At 42.4% G+C, this 23449-nt stretch overlaps 1 protein-coding gene across 1 annotated transcript in view; it reads right to left on the bottom strand.

The window, feature by feature from the left end:
• The window catches only part of grin3a (glutamate receptor, ionotropic, N-methyl-D-aspartate 3A), a 153139-nt gene that overhangs the window by 31197 nt on the left and 98493 nt on the right, over positions 1-23449 (bottom strand). Inside the window, exons 4-6 of the mRNA XM_078394990.1 lie at positions 19738-19883; positions 11735-11850; positions 3642-3793 (exon numbers count right to left, since the gene is read on the bottom strand). Of these exons, the coding sequence (XP_078251116.1) occupies positions 3642-3793; positions 11735-11850; positions 19738-19883 (414 nt within the window). The remainder of the gene's footprint in view (positions 1-3641; positions 3794-11734; positions 11851-19737; positions 19884-23449) is intronic.

The following is a 23449-nucleotide window of genomic DNA, read 5'->3' as shown; positions in this document are numbered from 1 at the left end:
TGCATTAGTTTGATCCATCAGAGATGACTGTCAACTTAGAGAAATCACTATTGAGTTCAGCAAACAATTCACCAGAAATATATTGAATGAGAATTGGCAGCTTCCAGTTTGATTGTATGAAAACTTCTAACTTACAGGACAGTGGTGTCAAGCACTACTGGACTAAAAAATAATTTCTTATAGAATTGATTACATTAATTATAGAAGTGCAAAATCAATATTGTGAACCTGGAGACCATTCAATGCATCAAAGCTGTGTTACCTTTTTGCAAAGTTAAAACTGTTTCCTTATTCCCCTGCTCTTTTCCCCACAACCCTGCAAACTTTTGCCTTCAAGCATTTGCCCAATTCTGTTTAGAAAGCCAGAATTGAGCTTTCTTCCACTCCCATTCAGGCAGTGGAATGCAGAGCACAACTGTTGGCTATGTGAAAAATCTTTTCCTCATGCCATCTGTGGTTCTTTATTACAGCTGCTTAAATTTGAATCCTTTGGTTCCTGCCCTCTCCAAAAATACAACAGCTTCTCTTTATTAATTTTGTCGACACCTTCAATACTTCTATTGAAACATTTCTCTGATGTAATAGGAGTATCAAACTTGGGGGTTACAGACAAGAGAAATAGACAAATGTTTCAAGTCTCCACAATTGTCCCAATTCAGAAAAATTACTAACTGATCACAGTGGGGTGGCAAAATGGCACAGTGGTAGAGTTGCTGCCTCACAGCACCAGAGACTCGGGTTTGATCTTAACCTCGGGTGATATCTGTGCGGAGTTTACACGTTCTTCCTGTGACCGCGTGGGTTTTCTCGAGGTGCTCCGGTTTCCTCCCACATGCTAAAGATATGCAGGTTAGTAGGTTGGCTTCTGTAATAAAAATTGCCCCCAGCTTGCAGGATAGAACTAGTGTACGGATGATCAATGAGCGGTGCGGGCTCGGTGAGCCAAAGGGCCTGTTTCAGTGTTGTATCACTAAAACTGTTATAGGTGGTGATCAAAGGTCTAAGTAGATGAGATGTTGCTGCACTGGTTCAATGCTCCTTCATTCTTCATTCTTTATTCACAACTCAATCAATTTGACAGTTGCTGAAGTAAGAATGGTGAGAAGTATTGAGGATTAATGCATTCCTGGTATATAGCTGTTTTTAGCCCGAAGTAAATATGGGGATTTTGAGATTCCACTGTACTTTTCAGGAAATGAAAATAGCTGGGGCAATGCAGAGGAATCCAAGCTAACATGAGGGCTCTCTTCTCAATCCAGGAAAAAAGTACCATCAAATCTAAATTATATTTGGATCATATACAGGAAAGAAAAACAGCTGAGATTAAAGAAGAGTTAATGAAAATAAGCAAAAAATCAACTTAACAAATATTTTTAAATCTCATCTGAGCCAACAAGGCTCTACACTTGTGAGATTAGTATTTTCAGGTTGTTTAGCAGTGTTAGTCACATTTATAGCATCAACAAGTTACTTTTAGCAAACATAAGCAAGCAACTGATAGTTAGTAACATTATTTCAAACTCCGGGTGGCGCCACCAGCACTGATTGCCTCGCCAGCAGTCTGTCTGTCCTAGTGTTCCTTGGTTTGTTTTATGTGGGGGGTGGGGGGTGGGGGGTGGGGAGTTGGGGGAAACGATTTTTCAATCTCTTACCTCGACGGAGATGCGATTTTTTTCCATATCCTATCTCTGTCCGCTCAGCGGCCTAATATCGAGGAGTTGGCGGCCTTTCCTGGAGACCGGCCCGGTGCATCATGCGGCGGGCGTGGCGCGGACTTTAACATCGCGGAACTTGCGATCCTTTGCCGAGGATCGACTGTGGAGAGCTCCAACCGCGGGGCCTGTGGACTCTAACATCGTGAAGCCCGAGGATCGAAGGTCTAAGTCAATAGCCTCTTCTCCTCTGTTAAGAAGAGGCCAACTCAGGAGCTCCATGCCGCGGAGAGTTTTTCAACCGTCCCGACGTGGGGGTTTTGATCATCCCGACGCCTTGGGTTTCGGACCGTCGGCTGCGGCGACTGTGGATGGTTCAACAGCCCCGACCGAAGGTGAACAAAGAGGAAGCTGATTGAACTTTATTACCTTCCATCACAGTGAGGAATGTGGAATCCACTGTGGTGGATGTTTATGTTAAATTTTATTTTATGTGGCTGTGCGTCTTGTTGCTTTTCACTTAGTATGGCTGTATGGCAACTCAAATTTTACTGTACCTTAATTGGTACATGTGACAATAAATTGATCGTGAAATCTTGAAACTGTTGTGGATAAATGCTCAAGTCTGTCAGGCAGGATGTAACGGAGCACCCTGGTCAGGAGGAATTATCACTGAAGGTTGATTCTGCTGGAGAAAACGTACTTTAGGGAAGGAAATCTAATGTCATAAAAATGCCCGAGATAGAAGCAAGAGGAGGCAATCCCACCCCTCGTATCTGCTCCACCATTCACAGAGACGGCTGATATTTCACCTCAGCACCTTTTGGTCTTGATTCCCTCAATATCTAAAAATCTACTGATCTCTGCCTTCAATGTAATCAGCGACCGAGCCTTCACACCCTGTAGAGTAAAAAATTCCAATAGTCACTATTCCTGGGCGATGAAATCTGATTTGTCCTGGTCTTTTCTTGCTTCCAGTTCCTTCCCCCCTTTAATCAGTCTGAAGAACGGTCCACCCAAATCATCACCTATCCATCTTCTCCAGAATTGCTGCCTGGCCTGCTGAGTTACTCCAGCACTTTGAGTCTATCTTTGGAAAAAAACAGCAACCACAGTGTAATTTTATAGCATTGACAAAGTTATGTCTCTTCTCAGGCTGTGGAGGCCAAGTCAATGGATATTTTTAAGGCAGGGATTGCTTGATTTTTGATTAGTACGGGCATCCAGGATATGGGGGGAAAGGCAGGACAATGGGGTTGAGAGGGAAAGATAGATCAGCTATAATTGAGTGGCAGAGAAGACTTGATGGACCGAATGGCTTAGTTCTACTCCTATCACTTAAGAACATGAATTTATGAACTTATACATTTGCCCACTTGCAATAACGATCAGCATACCATATGCCTTCATAATAGGTCAATGAACCAACATATCGACTTTCTTATCCATAACTATTAATATACAAGGACATACCTTTCTTTCAGAACACTAATATAAGACTTACAATATCTCTCCCTTTAAGAAATAACTGTTTTTCTGTTTTTTCTCTTAAATTGGATGATCACACTTTTCCAAATGATACACAATCCGCCATGTTCTTACCCACTCACTTGGTCTGTCAATGCCCGTGAGATCTCTCTCCATTCTCTTCATGAGCCCTGCTATCACCAAGTTTTATCCTCGGCCAGTCTGGCCCCAAAATAACTCCATTGCAACAGCTTAATGATCAACTCTTAACCATCCTCTGAAAGGGTTAATCACCAGGCTCAAAGGCAATAACACTTGACCTGGCATGCAAGATCCATAACTCTTGGATGAACAATGGAAAGGGAACCCCAGCCATTTCCAATCAAAATAGAGGTTCAAAACAGATGAAAAACAAAAGATTGTGACTGCCACAGGTATACTGATAGGAACAACCCATTCGTAAATAATTAATAATGCTTCTTGAATACAAATGCAGCTTTTAATCTTGAAAATACTACTTACCTCAGTCACTGTGAAGCTTCTTTTACCGCATGGTACCACTTTATACCATTTGTCATGCAATACGTCCATAAACCCATTAGACTTGTATTGGCCAATTAATTCCGAAATGTTTGGTGTCAATGGAGAATTCTGCAAAAGGCCAATTCCATAGCCTAGAAATAAGAATCACCAAGGAAAGCAGGAAAATTAGTTTGCTATATGATTTCTGGTGCTGCAAGTGAATTGCTAAAATACATTACTAAACTAAATCTGTAATGATGCCTAAGAGAATTGTTATTTCAATAGATCTGAGAATTTGTGATAACTCTGAGTAATTACATAGCAGCAATTATACTTAGGCAATCCAATGGTTCACTTAACCACGGGAGTAGGGCTATCGCAATTTCCAATTATTATCTTATACTGAGATGAGATATTCCTGAAAATAGAATGTAGGTGGAATAGATGATTAAGAACACACAAGGGATGCCTACTTCTGTTTGGCTGAGGTCCAGAATGAAAAAGAAGGTCTGTTAGTCTAAATTACTTGACTAATAACCTAGAAGGCTGGACCAAATATCCAGATACCTGCAGTCATATCCCATTATGACATGTGGATTTTAATAAAGCATAAAAATTACCATGGCATCATCAGAGCGATATTAAAATCTATCTGATTGACTGATGCTCTATCGTGGAGGTAGTTAGCTGCCCATATACAATGCATGTGACTCAGCCCTGGACCATGTGGTTAGCACTTAATTGTCCTCTTCGATAACCTAGCAATCCACTCCATTCAAGGGCAATAAGGAGTAGATAAGAAGTGCTGCCATGGCCTCAGCCCCAGAGAACAGGGTTTGATCCTGATCTCAGATGCTATCTGTGTGGAGCTTCCACGTTCTCCTTGTGTCTGTGTGGGTTTCTTCTGGGTTTGCTTCCCAATCCAAAGAGGTGTGGGTTTGTAGGCTGATTGGCCTCTGTAAGATTGCTCCTAGTGTGTGAAGAGGATGGATGCAATAGTGGGATAACATGAATCTAATGTCAACGGGTGATTGATAGTCAGAATATATTTAGTGGGATGAAGGGCCTGTTTCCATGTTGTACCTTTCAATCAATCAATTGTCGGTTTAGCCCAAGTCCCAACTAATGAATAAATAAATTAAAATAAATACCTGTATTTGGTTCCTAATTGCAATACAGTGCACATTTAAAAAAATGACATGTTTGAAGGCTCAGAAGAGGTTTAAAAGGATGTCATTTTAGGGTCTAGTTTATGAGGAAGGATTGACATGGTTGTGATTGTTTTCTCAGTTACAGAAGAGAAGAGATGAAAGTGAGTAGGAAGAGCTGTTAATACAAAAGTCAATAAACTGGTAGATACAGATTTAAATTAACAGGATTAGAGGGGAGTTTTAGTCATTTCTTTTCACTGTGGTGGTTAAGCCTGAAATGATGGTGGAAACAGAACTCTATGTGATTTATGAATGTACCTGACGTGCTGTAATCTACAGAGTGGGATTATTCCTTTTTTTGCATGACGTGCAGGCCATGGGCTGAACAGCCGCCTTCAATAATGTACATTACTGCAATCTATAAAAATATGAAGTCACATCAGGGAGCCTTCTTGTATATAAAGGCTGTGAAATGCACACGGCAATTTAATTCCATTTATGACTCTTATTTTCATCTTTCTGAATTTAACGGATGGTGGCATAATTGACCCTTTTGACCAATGATCCATGTAAAATATATTAATGCAAGTTATGGAGCTTTTGGCTTTGGAGAATGTGTTAGTAAAGTAGTCAGTAAATATTATCACTAAATGGTGCAATCTGTTGATATCAATGAGGAACCACGGCTGTAATTCAGATTGATTCTGGAAACAATCATAAACTGGATTGCTTCTGTGTAACCTTTTCCCCATGTTACGGGAGTAAGGGGAATAATTTGGCACTATCTGGCATGGTGCAGTGATTTTAGAATTCTCTTTCCAAATACATCAGCTTCTGAAGACTTCAATTGCTGCCAACTGCCTATTTGACACATCTCATATTCCTTCAGCTGCATCATCATGCTATCAAAAAATGTATTCAGGGAAAGGGAGGTGAAACCAACTCAGGTTCCTCCTGCCCTGATGTGATAGTCTTAGGCGGTGGGTGAGAACAAGATCAGGCTCAGCTGGATGTCACACTGTAGGTACAATTGCAAAGGGTGATATTGTTTTGCTTCCACCCCTCTTGGTACACAAACCAAAGCCAGTGCCTTGAAGAGAAAAGATCCAACAGGTAGTACAATATTGAAGGCCTTATTTTACATTCACGAAGCTTTCAAATCACTTGTGAGTGGACATGTGATTCCTCTTCTTCCCATTTATGCATTTTCAACTAATCTACCTGTACAGCCATTTTAAACTTGTTTTGATAAATCAATGTCAATAGACAATAGACAATAGACAATAGGTGCAGGAGTAGGCCATTCGGCTCTTCGAGCCAGCACCGCCATTCAATGTGATCATGACTGATCATTCTCAATCAGTACCCCGTTCCTGCTTTCTCCCCTTACCCCCGGACTCCGCTATCCTTAAGAGCTCTATCTAGCTCTCTCTTGAATGTATTCAGAGAATTGGCCTCCACTGCCCTCTGAGGCAGAGAATTCCACAGATTCGCAACTCTCTGACTAAAAAAGTTTTTCCTCATCTCTGTTCTAAATGGCCTACCCCTTATTCTTAAACTGTGGCCCCTGGTTCTGGACTCCCCCAACATTGGGAACATGTTTCCTGCCTCTAACATGTCCAACCCCTTAATAATCTTATACGTTTCGATAAGATCCCCTCTCATCCTTCTAAATTCCAGGGTATACAAACCTAGTCGCTCCAGTCTTTCAACATAGGACAGTCCCGCCATTCCGGGAATTAACCTAGTAAACCTACGCTGCACGCCCTCAAGAGCAAGAATATCCTTCCTCAAATTTGGAGACCAAAACTGCACACAGTACTCCAGGTGCGGTCTCACTAGGGCCCTGTACAACTGCAGAAGGACCTCTTTGCTCCTATACTCAACTCCTCTTGTTATGAATGCCAACATTCCATTGGCTTTCTTCACTGCCTGCTGTACCTGCATGCTTCCTTTCAGTGACTGATGCACTAAGACACCCAGATCACGTTGTACGTCCCCTTTTCCTAACTTGACACCATTCAAATAATAATCTGCCTTCCTATTCTTACCCCCAAAGTGGATAACCTCACACTTATCCACATTAAACTGCATCTGCCATGCATCCGCCCACTCACACAACCTGTCCAAGTCACCCTGCAACCTCATAGCATCTTCCTCACAGTTCACACTGCCACCTAGCTTTGTGTCATCGGCAAATTTGCTAATGGTACTTTTAATCCCTTCATCCAAGTCATTGATGTATATTGTAAATAGCTGCGGTCCCAACACCAAGCCTTGCGGTACCCCACTAGTCACTGCCTGCCATTCTGAAAGGGACCCATTTATCCCCACTCTTTGCTTTCTGTCTGTCAATCAACTTTCTATCCATGTCAGTACCCTACCTCCAATACCATGTGCTCTAATTTTGCCCACCAATCTCCTATGTGGGACCTTGTCGAAGGCTTTCTGAAAGTCGAGGTACACCACATCCACCGGCTCTCCCCTGTCAATTTTCCTAGTTACATCCTCAAAAAATTCCAGTAGATTAGTCAAGCACGATTTCCCCTTCGTAAATCCATGCTGACTCGGAACGATCCTGTTACTGCGATCCAAATGCTCCGCAATTTCTTCTTTTATAATTGACTCCAGCATCTTCCCCACCACTGATGTCAAACTAACTGGTCTATAATTTCCCGTTTTCTCTCTCCCTCCTTTCTTGAAAAGTGAGATAACATTAGCTACCCTCCAATCCACTGACCCGGAATCTATAGAACATTGGAAAATAATTACTAATGCGTCCACAATTTCTAGAGCCACCTCCTTAAGCACCCTGGGATGCAGACCATCAGGCCCTGGGGATTTATCAGCCTTGAGTCCCATTAGTCTACCCAAAACTTTTTCCTGCCTAATGTGGATTTCCTCCAGTTCCTCTGTCACCCTAGGATCTCTGGCCACTAGAACATCTGGGAGATTGTTTGTATCCTCCTCAGTGAAGACAGATCCAAAGTACCGGTTCAACTCTTCTGCCATTTCCTTGTTCCCCATAATAAATTCCCCTGCTTCTGTCTTCAAGGGACCCACATTTGCCTTGACTATTTTTTTCCTCTTCACATACCTAAAAAAGCTTTTACTATCCTCCTTTATATTATTGGCTAGTTTACCCTCGTACCTCATCTTTTCTCCCCGTATTGCCTTTTTAGCTATCTTCTGTTGCTCTTTAAAAGAGTCCCAATCCTCTGGCTTCCCACTCTTCCTTGCTATGTTATACTTCTTCCCTTTTATTTTTATGTTGTCCTTGACTTCCCTTGTCAGCCACGGGTGCCTCTTACTCCCCTTAGAATCTTTCCTCCTCTTTGGGATAAATTGATCCTGCAACTTCTGCATTATTCCCAGGAATATCTGCCATTGCTGTTCCACAGTCTTCCCTGCTAGGGCCTCCTTCCAATCAATTTTGGCCAACTCCTGCCTCATGCCTCTGTAATCCCCTTTGCTATACTGTAATACTGACACCTCCGATTTTCCCTTCTCCCTCTCCATTTGTAGAGTAAAACTTATCATATTGTGGTCACTGCCTCCTAATGGCTCATTTACCTCGAGTCCCCTTATCAGGTCAGGTTCATTACATAACACTAAATCCAATGTTATGGGCTGGAACTCAGGAGCTGCCTATACCGTGATAGGAACACCTGATGACTGTGTCATATTTACTCATTTACCATTAGAACATTATTAAAATTGGGACCAGGCAAATTTTATATGAAGCGAATAACTCAAAAACTGCATGCCTCCATTTCATTTTTAATTAAATATCCAGATTATTTACATTTCAGCCCACAATATTATTTTTATTCGTGTCATAAGTTTGAAAGCAAAAATTTCATTAAAGATAAAGACCTGGTTATGTTTTTCACGATTCCCTTGTTTTGTACATCATTTGCTTGAGAGAAACTAGGGTTAGCAATTAATTCATTTGATATCATCCAATGCTTGGCTGAGTCATGTCTACCAGAGTTAAATCATAACATTTGGAGCTTCAATTTTTAATATATATGAAATTAATCAAACACATGTCACAATAATGGCGAAGCACTCTAAACTATGACCCATTAAAAACTAGGACGCAGGTCAACTTTGTGACAATGAATGTCTCAGTCAATCATTTTCCAGCTACAATTAACCAGAACTGTCTAAAGTAGACTGAAGAAAGAATTTTGAATCAGATTAAGGAGCGTTCACGTATTTTCCATAAAAGGATGATTACGTTAGGAAATATAACATAAATAAACAAAGGCGAGGCCTGCGGAAACACAAGCTCAGTTCTCAGAGATCCAAGGGGTTACAAACTGGCTCACAACCTCTTCCCCTTGGAGGTTCACATCAGCAAGCTTCAAGTAATTCAGACTATGAGTGGACAGAAGGAACCTTAGTTGCATAGTCCACAAGCTTCATTATTCAGGTTTACACATAAAGTGGGAGTAACTCAGTGGGTCATCTCTGGAGAAAAGGAATAGGTGAAATTTTGGGTTGAGATCCATCTTCAGATGTCTGAAGAAGGGTCTTGACTCAAAACGTCACCTATTCCTGTTCTCCAGAGATGCTGCCTGTGCTGCTGAGTTACTCCAGCTTTTTGTGTCCATCTTCATTTTAAATCAGCACCTGCAGTTCCTTCCTACACATTATTCAGGTTTAGTTCGGGTTATTTCCCTGTGTTTTGACTGATTGAAAGATACAAGCAAGGAAACAGGCTCTTCGGTTCACTAAGCCCATACTGACAATTGATCACCTGTTTACAGTAATTCCATGTTAATCCCCTTTCTCATCCACTCCCTACACACAAGGGGCAACTTTTACAGAGGTCAATTAACTTTTTAAATCCTGCATGTCCATGGGATATGGGAGGAAACCGGAGCACCGCGAGAAAACCCAGTGGTCACAGGGGAACGCACAAACTGCACACAGGCAGCACCCGAGGTCAGGATTGAATCCAGCCTCTGGCGGTGTGAGGCAGCAGCTATTGAACCTGGCCTCTGTGGCTCCTCTCTTTCCAGCCACCAGATATTGGTCTGAAAGATCATTGATTTTCACACTTTCGTTGCCATGGCATGGCATTTAAAGTATTTAGATCGTACCCTCCTTGTCCCCTTGGTGTACAGAAACAACATCTTAAGCTATATCACCCATTGGAAGAGCCAGGACAGAAAAGGGGAAAAATAAACAAAAAAGGCAGGGATAGATTTCATTAAATTGCAGCAATAGGAGAGCATTCAGTCCATCAAGTCTCTGCTAGCTTCCTGTGCAACAACACAGTGATGCCCATTATCACATTCACTCCACTTACCCTGCAAATTATTTTCGCTTGTGCTCCTTCAATTTCCTTTTGAAAGCCTAGGCTGACTCTGGTTTCACTACCTTTACTGGGAATGAGTTCCTGATAATCACCACTCTCTTTAAAAATATTTTCATTCACATTCCCCTATACCATTTTCCCATCATTTAAAAACTTTATTGCATGGTCCTCAAAAGATCAGCTAATGATCAGATTTTCTCTATTTACCTATCCATATTCATCATGTTCTGCGTTCCTCTGATAGAGGAATTCCAATATAACATTCCTTGCTCCAAAGAATAAGCCCACATTTTCCATTCAAACTTTGGAGCTGAAATCCCTCACTCCAGAATCATTCCAGTAAATCTAATTTCTAGAACCTTTACAGATTCCTAAATGGACGTCTGGTGTGGATTAACAAGTATTTTAAAAGTGCTTATAAAGTGCTTTTGTACTTATCAAGCCTGGGACCTCTTTTGGGTCTCTCAACGCGTTTTGCAAAAAATTATGCACATTTCCTCAGTCGCTCTGGTCCTACATTGCTTTAGCACGGTGAAATGTAGTCTGATTCTCTCTCTTCCTTGAGGCTAATGATTATGCCATTATAATATGACATTGTCCTATGAATGGGTCTTCCATTATAAACATGTGCACAGGTACTTATAATGAGTGGCTAAGTGGCACAGCCAGGACAGCTGCAGTCTCATAGGTCTAGCGATCCAAGGTCAATCCCGACATCTGGTGCCATCTGTGGGGGTTTGCACCTTCTCCCTGTGACCTCCGAGTGCCTCAGTTTCTTCCCACAACCCAAACCCATGCGGATGGTAGGTTAATTTGCCGCTGTAAATTAGCTCCACTGTCTAGATAAGTGGTAGGATCTAGTGAGGGGGGAGTTAATAGAAATGTGGGGAGAATAAAAATGTGTTAAGATAGAAATCGTGCGGCACGGTGGCGCAGCGGTAGAGTTGCTGCCTTACAGCGAATGCAGTGCCGGAGACTCAGATTCGATCCTGACTACGGGCGCCGTCTGTATGGAGTTTGTACGTTCTCCCCGTGACCTGCGTGGGTTTTCTCCGAGATCTTCGGTTTCCTCCCACACTCCAAAGACGTACAGGTATGTAGGTTAATTAACTGGGTGAAATGTAAAAAAATAAAATAAAAAAATAATTGTCCCTGTTGTGTGTAGGATAGTGTTAATGTGCGGGGATCGCTGGGCGGCGCGGACTCGGTGGGCCGAAAGGGCCTGTTTCTGCGCTGTAGAATCTAAATCTAAATCTAAAAAAAAAGAAATATTGTAAATACTTGATGGTCAGTGCAAACTTGGTGGGCTGAAGGCTTATCTTGATGACTCCATGATACTAAAAGCAGGCACATGAATTTATGAAAATGACAATCACAAGAACTAACATGTTGTAAATAAATTGCATGCATGGCTGCCTTCAATTTTCAATACATTCGAGATACCTGCTTTTAGTTTTTACAAGAAACCAATTACAAATTACACTCAATTGATCGCTTCTTGGGAGACTTTAAAATTATTTTCAAATTGATGCCTTGTTTCCACCTCTCATTCATCTTGAGCAACATTGAAGTTACAATCATTCATGGATTTCATCTAAAAAGACAGTGCATACCTTCAATAGCAAAGGGTTTCCCAACAGTTAGAAGCTTGCAGTCAGCATCAATGGAGACTTCATAATCCAACAGTGCTTTGTCCATTATGAAGGCATCCAGTTTTTGTGGATCATTCCTAGGTTGAAAAGTCAAATTGGTGGTTAGAAGCATAAAACTCATTCTTATTCCAACATAGAAGAAGGGTCTTGACCCAAAACGTCACCCATTCCTTCTCTCCGGAGATCCTGCCTGCCCCGCTGAGTTACTCCAGCATTTTGTGTCTATATTGATTAGCTACTAGCTAATCAATCCTATTGTCCCATTCTCTTTCTCTTTATTTCCCTGTCTTATGACTGATTGAAAGATACAGCGTGGAAACAAGACCTTCGTCCCCCCAAGTCCACACTGACCATTGATCACCTGTTCACATTAGTTCTATGTTATCCCACTTTCTCACCCACTTCTGACATACGAGGGATAATTTACAGAGGCCAATGAACCTATAAACCCACATGTCCTTGGGATATGGGAAGGAACTGGAGCACCTAGAGGAAATCTATGCGGTCACAGAGAAAGTGTGCAAACTCCACACAGACAGCACCCAAGGTGAGGATCAAACCTGGGTCTCTGGAACTGTGGTGCAGCAATGCTACCAGCTGTGCCTCTCTTTTATGCCCATTTCTCTCTTTCTTGCTTTTTTTCTCTCTTTCGTGCCCATTTTCAATCTTTGGATTATTTTAACACTTAGCCAATATAAGTGGTAATTTACAGCAACCAGTTAACCTGCCAGCACATCGTCAGGATGTGGGAGGAAAGCACAATGTCTAGGGGGAAACCCAATCATTCAATGTGCAAACTCCACACAGACAGCTACCCAAGGTCAGGATGAAACCTGGATTACTGGATCTGTGAGGCAGCAGCACCAATTGCAGTGTCACTTTGCATCTACCATTATGTTCCTAGTGCTCTTGAGAATTTCAGAACGCCATATAAATAGAAAACTATCCACCTTAGCTTGCTATAATTTTTGATAGACTTTTCAGAACATTACAACTGAAGCCTTTGAAAAATGCAATTACTTAACAGGAATAAACAGTTGATTTGCATCAGTGCCAGAGTATCAAGGAGAGGCAATTGATTTTAGACTTCTTTCATGTATAGCATCAGATCTATCAATTATCTGATTGACCAAGATCAGAACTCAACAAATAAAAATCAAATAGGCCTCCAGGCCTTCAAACCGGGTCTATCATACATTAAGATCATGGCTGATCTTCTATCTCAGCTCCATTTTCCAGCACTTTATCCACAACCTGTGATTCCCTGAATATTCACGAGTCCATCAGCGTGCGTGTTGAACGAACACAATGACTGAGCCTCCACAGATCCACCAGTAGAGAATTCAAGGTTTCAAGGTTTCACGGTTTCAAGGTCTCAAGGTCTGTTTATTGTCACATGTACCAATTAAGGTACGGTGAAATTTGAGTTACCACACAGCCATACTAAGTGAAAAGCAACAAGACACATAAAATAAAATTTAACATAAACATCCACCACAGCAGTTCCCCACATTCCTCACTGTGATGGAAGGTAATAAAGTCCAATCTTCTCCCTCTTTTTCACCCACAGTCAGGGCTGTCGAACCATCCGTAGTCTGGGCCATCAAAGCTCCCACAGCCGGTGATCCGAAGCCCTCGTGTCGGAGTGATTGAAGCTCCCTCGTCGGGAGGGTTGAAACTCTCCGTGGCTTTTAGTTCCCAAATCGGTCTCTAACCAGGGACCGCGGGCTCCACGATGTTAAAATCCACAGACCCACGATGTTAAATTCCAAAAGGTGTGCCAGCATTGGAGAAAATAACTTTTGTTATGCATTCCTAAAGCTCCTCCTCAGCCAGAGCAAACACCTTCCCTCCATCCAACCTTACCAGCTCTCTCAAAATGTTGTGCATTTTGATGAGATCTCTTCTCTGTCTGGTGAGCTCTAGAGCAGAAAATCCCAGGTTACTCAATCTCACTCGATATGGCAAACATATAAACCATAGGATTAATCTCATGGATCTGTGCTACATTTCTTTTTTGATATAATAAAGTCAAAATCCTTAAGGGCCTGTCCCACTTAGGCGATTTTTTAGGTGACTGCTGGCGACTGTCAAAGTCATAGCAGATCGCCAAAATTTTCTTTTACCCTACGACAATAACCACAACAATGCCGAGTCAGGTCGATACAAGTTACTTTTTTTGTGAAACTAGCACCTGGCTAAGAGATTACACCGTCTTCGGAAACATCGCGAAATTCCCACGCTTATCAATGCTTCTCCAGCGTCCTAATTTTCGCTGAAATCACTGACAAGTCTGTAATTACTTGAGAGTTTTGAAATATAACATCTTGCCCAGGTTACTTGAAAACCAGGCTTCATGGTAACAAGGCATAAACTGGATTGACTTCCAGTTTACTAATAGCAGTATTAAGAAATTTAATTTTAAATGTGATTAAATGGATTTTTGTGCGGAGTGTGGGCATTCTTTGAAAATGTACGGGAGATGCATATCTGGTTTCTGGGTTGCATATCTGGGTTGGGAGCCTACTTTAAAAGTAATTGCTGATGGCCATAAACATCGCGAAATTCCCACGCTTACCTGACTGTCAAACTGTCGCCTCCAATCTACCTGTCAAATGTCCCGACGGTAAATAAATTGGTTAAACACAAGTATTTTATGGTATCTTCAAATGCCTTTACTTAATTTAATATTACGTGCTTCTAAATGCATCTGCGACAACCTAGCAAACCTGGGGACAGCACGCGACAGCGCCCACAATAAGCAACGATACCTGGCGACAAGCCAGCTGTCGCCGAGAAATTTCTATCTGGAAATTTTTTCAGCGACGCGCCGAGATCCGCTACGATTCTTTGAAGACTCCTCACGATCATGCCCGCGACACCCCGGTGAACGTTCGGCGACAGCCTAGTCGCCGGCAGTCACCTTAAAATCGCCTAAGTGGGACAGGCCCTTTACTTTACCCAGAAAGTTGCACAACACTTCAGATGCAGTTTTACTACGGCAATATACAACCAGAAAGTCTTTCATACTCCTGTATTCAAATCTTCTTGCAAGGTCAACATATCATTTGCCGTAGACAGACCCTCACCACCCTGACTATACTCTCATTTCAATCTTGGGAAGAAGGTATAGGAACCTGAAAACTGCTACGTCCAGGTTTAAGTGCAGATTCTCCCAACAGCCATCAGGTTATTAAATACTAATATCTCCAAATAAACTCTGAACTACATAGACTTTGGGGCATTGTTTTTGTCTTTGCAATATTATTGTATGTTTTTTATATACTAAACTTCTTTACCATTGTCTATAATGGTGTTTGCAGAGTACTATGTTTACATATCTGTTGTGCTGCTGCTTGTAAGAATCTCGAGACATGTGACAGGGGTGGCACGATGGTGCAGTGGTAGTTGCTGTCTTACAGTGCCAGAGACCCAGGTTTGATCCTGACTACAAGTGTTGTCTGTAAGGATTTTGTACATTCTCCCTGTGACTGCGTGGATTTTCTACATCTGCTCCTATTTCCTCCCACACTCCAAAAGCATACAGGTTTGTAGGTTAACAGGCTTAGGTTAAAATGTAAATTGTCCCTAGCGCGTAAGATAGTGCTAGTGTGCAGGGATCACTGGATGGCAGAGATTCGGTGGGCTCAAGAGGGCCTGTTTCTGTGCTGCATCTCTAAACAAAACTAAATAATAAAACACTCTTGACTTGACATGGTCAGTAGAGACATAGTCGGCTGAAGGGCCTGTTCCTGTGCAATATTGTTCACTGTTCTACTAACGATAAGCAACAGGTCAGTAGGTTGCTATTTTCCCTCCTTCAATAGTGGGGCCAGGTTTGCTATTCCCTTATGTGCTGAGACTATTTCAGAATCTATAGAGCAAGCAATCACTTTTTTTTAAAGTCACCTCTTTCAAAACATTCCTTGCACAAAAATGAATTTTCACCTTTTTAATCAATATATAATCTACTTAAATTGAACAATAATTTATGAAGAGTCAATGTTCCCTATCATTTACTTTAAAACTGTTCGCTGCCGCAGAAAAATGTCGAAAAGGCGCAGCATGTTCCATCTATATTAAACCTTAACGCTATGAAATACTGGCGGGACCCAATCACAACATCGGGTGTGCTTGCATCTTGTTCACCAAAACTATTAATCAAAATAAATATTGATTACATAATTAATATTTCTTTTTAGAGAATTCAAATTGCAATTAAATTATTCAAATCCTGTCAGCTATATGTCGATAGAAGGATTTTTTCTTCTGAATGACAAAATCGGGTGTTCATATCCCATTTCGGCTACAAGGTACAAGGCTTAAGCTATCAGAAGCAGTAACTTTTGGATGAGATGCTAAGTCCTGATCCTGTCCACCATCTTAATCAGGTGTAAAGGATCCTATGGCATTGTTTAGGGATAACATGAGGGGTAACTTCTTTACTCAGAGGGTGGTGGCTGTATGGAATGGGCTTCCGGTGGAAGTGGTGGAGGCAGGCTCGATTTTATTATTTAAGAGATTATATGGATAAGAGGGGATTAGAGGGTTATGGTCTGAGTGCAGGTAGATGAGACAAGGTCAGGGAGAGTGGTCGGCGTGGACTGGTAGGGCCGAACGGGCCTGTTTCCATGCTGTAGTTGTTATATGGTTATATGGTTATATGGTTATGGCATTGACTTGAAAAGCTAGCCCAAAAATGATTCCTCAATCAACATCACAAAAAAACCCAGTTAATATCCCACTGCTTTTTGTGGGAACCTGTCCTGCACAAATCAGTTGTATGCTCTCCCACATTATAATCATAATTACTTTTCATTTTATTTTATTTGACTATGTTCAGCATAAACATTGTGGGCTGAAAGGCCTGTTCAGTCTGAAGAAGGGACTCGACCCGAAACGTCACCCATTCCTTCTCTCCAGAGATGCTGCCTGTCCGGCTGAGTCACTCCAGAATTTTGTGTCTATCTTCGGTTTAAATCAACATCTGCAGTTCCTTCCTACACTGTTCCTGTGTTATACTGGTCTATGCCCCTATAACACCTGAGAAGTTATTCAGTCCATCCAGTCCACAGACCTTTGCCAAGTGAACAATCCTGCTGGTTCCATTCTGCCCCTCATTACTCCCTGCACTCCATGATCTCTCTCCCACATGCACATCAACTCCTCATTGCCATTAACACACTAAGAAGTAATTTACAATTAACTTACTGGCACATCTTGAGGATTTTGGAGGAAACCTGTGTGGTCACGCAGAGAATGTACAATCTCAGTATAGATAGCATTTTACATCAGAATCGAGCTCATGTCCCTGGAACAGTGAGGCAGTACACCAACTGTTGTGCCACTGTGCCATTCACTATGAATCAATCTGTAGCTCCTATCGTGCCATTGTTTTGCCTAAGGTTGTGACAATATTGCATAAATGCATATGATTCTTTTCTTAATCTTTTTTTCGATCTTATCTTCAAACTATTCACAAAAATAGAAATCAAAGAGTATAGTTTTCTGAGAAACTTATATCTCATTAATCTGAAGAAAACCAACTACTTTTAGCCACTATTTTTTGTTCTTTTCAGATCGGCTAAGCAAAGTTCCAGCAAAAAATCAAACTGTGGAAATATTAACCATCACTGCAACAAATTAACCACAAAAATAATTCAATTTCTAAAGGTACAGAATCTTTGTTTACTCATTGAACTCTCTGATAATCGTGGGATATTATTAACTTATATTCTTATATACTGTGTATTAACATTACTTTATTGGTGAGCAGCTTAAAGTATTTAATCAATGGTCTTTCAAAGTGTTCCATTAAAAGTCTAATGGTCCTATCAAATAACGACCAACATTAGAACAAATTTTGGTGCCCTGCCAGAAAGAAGTATAGTTTATAGCTTTGTCCATTTACTGATGCTGCTGGACACCCAGATGGTGGTCAGATCTCACTTTAGAAGAATGAGTTTTGGCGCTGACTACTTTAGACTTTAGACTTTAGAGATACATCGTGGAAACAGGCTCTTCGACCCACCGAATCCTCGCCGACCAGTGATCAGCCCGTACACTAGCACTATCCTTTACACTAGAGACAATTAACAATTTTACAGAAGCCAATTAACCTACAAACCTGTACGTCTTTGGAGTTTGGGAGGAATCCAGAGCACCCGGAGAAAACCCACGCAGTCACATGACAACGTACAAACACTGTACAGACAGCACTTGTAGTCAGGCCAGAACCCAGGTCTCTGGCGCTGTATGGCAGCAACTCTACATGTACACCACTGTGCCACCCTACTTGTAGTAAAGCGAAGGCAGAACAACTTATGGGGATAGACCTACACCTTTGGTTAGGGAAGGAAGGGTGTGTTGTTAACTGGAAAAGACCTTTAAATAGGAGGGAAACAATGCTCGCAGCAACAAGAGAAGATCTTTAAAGCCATAAGCTCTGAATACAGGTAGATATCTTTGTATCAAAGGATTGCTCTCGTTTGCGCATTGAAGTTGCAGCAAAGACTGAGTGACACAAAGATGACAGTGAATGTCACCACAACCTCAGCTGCCTCTATTTGTCCCCAGCTGTGTGGCTTCGGCTTGTTGATGATGTAAAGGGAACCTTCCCCCAAACTTTGTGCCATCACTCCGCACTACATTAGAACTTTAAACAAGGCAGCTCTTCCCCAACCTAACATGACAAGAGGAGTTGAGTATAGGAGCAAAGAGGTCCTTCTGCAGTTGTACAGAGCCCTAGTGAGACCACACCTGGGGTATTGTGTGCAGTTTTGGTCTCCAAACTTGAGCAAGGACATTCTTGCTATTGAGGGAGTGCAGCATGGGTTCACAAGGTTAATTCCCGGAATGGCGGGACTGTCGTACATTGAAAGACTGGAGTGACTGGGCTTGTATACTCTGGAATTTAGGATGAAATGGGATCTTATTGAAATAGATAAGATTATTAAGGGATTGGACACGCTAGAGGCAGGAAACATGTTCCCGATGTTGTGAGAGTCCCGAACCAGTGCCACAGTTTAAGAATAAGGGGTAGGTCATTTAGAACGGAGATGAGGAAAAACTTTTTCACTCGGAGAGTTGTGAAGCTGTGGAATTCTTTGCCTCAGAAGGCAGTGGAGGCCAATTCTCTGGATGCTTGCAAGAGAGAGTTAGATTTTAGATTTTTTTTTAGATTTAGAGATACAGCGTGGAAACAGGCCCTTTGGCCCACAGAGTCCGCGCCGCCCAGTGATCCCCGCACATTAACACTATCCTACACCCACTAGGGACAATTTTTACATTTACCCAGCCAATTAACCTACATACCTGTACGTCTTTGGAATGTGGGAGGAAACCGAAGATCTCGGAGAAAACCCACGCAGGTCACGGGGAGAACGTACAAACTCCATACAGACAGCACCCGTAGTCAAGATCGAACCTGAGTCTCCGGCGCTGCATTCGCTGTAAGGCAGCAACTCTACCGCTGCGCCACCGTGCCGCTAGATAGAGCTCTTAATGATAGCGGAGTCAGGGGGTATGGGGAGAGGGCAGGAACGGGGTACTGATTGCGCATGATCAGCCATGATCACGGTGAATGGCGGTGCTGGCTCGAAGGGCCGACTGGCCTACTCCTGCACCTATTGCCTATTGTCTATTCCCAACCTAACACAACATCCACTTCATGGAAAAGAAAGCCACTGAGACAGACAATGAAACAGTTCAGCGGGTTCCCATTCTGATCACTCTATTGTGCCGTCTCTTCGAAAGAGCTGCTTAATGATTCCCACTCACCTTAGCTCGTAAGTTGCACTTCAAGTACATTTGGAAGTCATTGAATTTGGTTCCACTGTGAACTTATCTCTTGAGGTCAGGTCTCTGGCGAAGATCATCTGATACAGCATGATACAGTTCTACTTATTGAGTTGCAGCTGAGGCACAAATGGGTTTAATAATACACAAATAATCAAACTACTCACTTCAAGCATTTCACACCATCTGGTGTCACTGGTACATTATACCGCCTCATATATTCATTAATCTCTGGAAAAATCCTCTTCACATAATCCTCCGCACTGCTTTCACGCACAGTTCCAAATCGGAAGCCTTGGGATGGGTGATGAAGCTTAAAAACAAAGTGAAAACCATGAGCATCATTTTATAAAACTTTCACATATATCTCCAAGCTGAGCCTAATTATGCTAAAGGGATCCCAGAACTGATATTATATCTTTCAGTTACCAGAAGTGGTGTTATGGAACCAAGTGGTTTCAGACTTTCTGCAAGTAAAATACATAACATGGGAACATTTTATTATTGATGGGAGAATACGCTGGTAGCAATGATCATAAGTCTTGTATATTGGGAAGGATTGCAATGCTCCAAAGCAGTTGGCACAGTGCAGAGCGTGGGCGTGCAATTTCTTGATATTCTGTGTACTGCAATGCAGAAGTTGGAAACAAGTTAGATGCCAGCTGCATCTGATCTCCCAGTTTGCCATTAAACTCAGTGCACAGCTGGGGCAGAGCACACACATCCTCTCCCCGGTGGTTTAATCACCTCTCAGCACTTTATGCACATATACAGCAGCCAGGCCTCAAGTTCAATGGACCACAATAATCAAGCATGACTTTGGGAAGAATGCAGATGGCAATCTTGGATAAGACACAAATCACTGAACCAGTTGCTGCGAAACTCAGCAAGTCAGGTAACATCTCTGGAGAACATGGATAGGTGACGCTTTGGGTAGGGATCCATCTTCAGCCTGATTGTGGTGGTGCAGGGGAAGAAAATTGGAAGAGAGGGGGGGGAAGGACAAAGCCTGGGAAATGAATACAGGTGAGGAGGGGGTTTTGCTAGGCAGATCATTGGAAAAAGGCCAGAGATGAGAAGACAAAAGGTGTGAGAAGGGTGCGAATTGTGAAGGAATATATGTGGAAGGAGAAAGGGATAAATGGGTGCGAATCCAGGTGGGCCACAGGGAAGAGAGGAGGAAAAAAGGGGGGAGTTATTAGTAGATTAGTTACATAAAATTGTAGAATTCAGTGTTCATACCATTAGTTTGTAAGCTACCAAAGCGAAATCTGAGGTACTGTTCCTCCAGTTTGTGTGTGGCCTCACTTTTGCAATGAAGGAGGTTCAGGACAGAAAGGTCAGTATGAGACACATTGTAACACGTACCTATGCCTCCTCCCTCACATATATCCAGGGACCCCAGCTGTCCTTCTGGGCGAGACAGAGGTTCACATGTACCTCCTCTAATCTTAATTACTGGATTTGGTGTTATCGATGTGACCTTCTTTACATAAGTGAGAACAAGCACAGACTTGGCAACCATTTCACTGTATACTTGCTGTCGGTCTGCCTTATTAACTTCCCTTACCATTCTTATTCTGACCTTTCTGCCCTGGGTCTCCTTCATTGCCACAGTGAGGCCACTTGCAAACTGGAGGAACAGCATTTCATAGTCCACTTGGGTAGCTTACAATCTTACAACAGGCACATTGAATTCTCCAATTTTAGGTATCTAACCTGCAAACAGCTTCCTCTTCTCCTCCACCCGCAGAAGAATCTTCTCCTTCCCTGTGCCCCACCTGGATTTGCACCCATTTACCTACTTCTACCTCACCCTCCATCCCCCCCTATATTCCATTCTTCAGCTTCACAATTCGTGTCTCTGTCCTTATCTCACACATGTTGCCTTATCATCTTTGGCCGTTGTCCAACTATCTGCCTATCAAAAATTCCCCTCACCTATCACTTGACAGTCTTTGTCCTGCTCCACCTCTCTTCAAGCTTTCTACACCCCAATACCACAATTAGTCTGAAGAAAGGTACCAGCCAAAGAAGCTAAGCACCAGCTGCAGGTTTCATTCCATTTCAAAATACTGAGAAAACCTAAATTTGAATCATTCCCTATTGCAATATTTGTCTTTTAAATTTTCACAATGCCAGTAATGATTGTAGATAGTCCTGTGTTGGGAATTCTAAGTAAGCATGCAATATTAGTAAGTGATAACCGAAGTGCCTGGGTCAAACCTTTTGAGGCAGAACAGAATGTGCTGCCAAATGTGAAGGCTGCTGTCCATGCAGGAAGTTGGAGGGACAGGTTGACTGACAAGATCATTACTTCTGCTTTGTGACTGCAATGGCACATCAGCCAAGCCACGCTGGCATTTGTCCAAGGGATCAACGTTGCCTTATCACATTGCAGTGTCGATCATGTTGCTCAACAAAGGCCTCAGGGAAGCAGAAGAGTTCCAAACCCCAATAAGCCATAGAACGACACTAATTTTCACCTAGTTCTCATCTGGGAGAAACCTCATTCTCATCCTATGAGGAAAAACCTTTTATAGAGAATAGACAATAGGTGCAGGAGTAGGCCATTCGGCCCTTCGCACCAGCACCGCCATTCATTGTGATCATGGCTGATCATCCACAATCAGTACCCCGTTCCTGCCTTCGCCCCATACCCCTTGACTCCGCTATCTTTATCTAACTCTCTCCTGAAAGCATCCAGAGAATTGGCCTCTACTGCCTTCTGAGGCAGAGAATTCCACAGATTCACAACTCTCTGGGTGAAAAAGTTTTTCCTCATCACGGTTCTAAATGGCCTACCCCTGGTTCTGGACTCCCCCAACATTGGGAACATGTTTCCTGCCTCTAGCGTGTCCAATCCCTTAATCTTATATGTTTCAATAAGATCCACTCTCATCCTTCTAAATTCCAGTGTATGCAAGCCCAGTTGCTCCATTCTTTCAACGTGCGACAGTCCAGCCATCCCAGGAATTATTCCTGTGAACCTACGCTGCACTCCCTCAATAACAAGGATGTCCTTCCTCAAATTTAGGGACCAAAACTGCACACAATACTCCCGGTGTGGTCTCACTAGAGACCTATACAACTGCAGAAGAATCTCTTTTCTCCTATACTCAACTCCTCTTGTCATGAAGGCCAACATGCCATTAGATTTCTTCACTGCTTGCCGTACCTGCATGCTTACTTTCAGTGACTAATGAACAAGGACACCCAGATCTCGTTGTACTTCCCCTTTTCCTAACTTGACACCATTCAGATAATAATCTGCCTTCCTGTTCTTGCTACCGGAGTGGATAACCTCACATTTATCCACATTAAACTGCATCTGCCAGGCAACTGCCCACTCATCCAACCTGTCCAAGTCACCTTGCATCCTCATAGCATGCACCTCACAGTTCACACTGCCACCCAGCTTTGCGTCATTTGTAAATTTGCTAATGGTACTTTTAATCCTTTCATCTAAGTCATTAATGTATATTGTAAATAGCTGTGGTCCCAGCACCGAGCCTTGCGGTACCCCACTAGTCACTGCCTGCCATTCTGAAAGGGACCCATTAATCCCTACTCTTTGTTTCCTATCTGCCAACCAATTTTCTATCCATGTCAGTACCCTACCACCAAAAACCATGTGCTCTAATTTTGCACACTAATCTCCTATGTGGGACCTTATCAAAGGCTTTCTGAAAGTCCACTGGCTCTCCCTTAATTGCTCTCTGTGAATTGCCCCTGGTGTGCAGGGAGCCAATGCGAAAGTGAGATAACTCAGAACTAGTGTGAATGGGTGATCGATGGTCAGTATTTACTTGGTGGGCTGAAGTGCCTATGTCCCTGATGTATCAACTGATTGATCAATCATTGAATCGATCAATGAAT

This window comes from Rhinoraja longicauda, chromosome 3 (genome assembly GCF_053455715.1).
Source record: "Rhinoraja longicauda isolate Sanriku21f chromosome 3, sRhiLon1.1, whole genome shotgun sequence".
NCBI classification, from domain to species: domain Eukaryota; kingdom Metazoa; phylum Chordata; class Chondrichthyes; order Rajiformes; family Arhynchobatidae; genus Rhinoraja; species Rhinoraja longicauda.
This window is presented reverse-complemented; position numbering and strand designations above follow the sequence as displayed.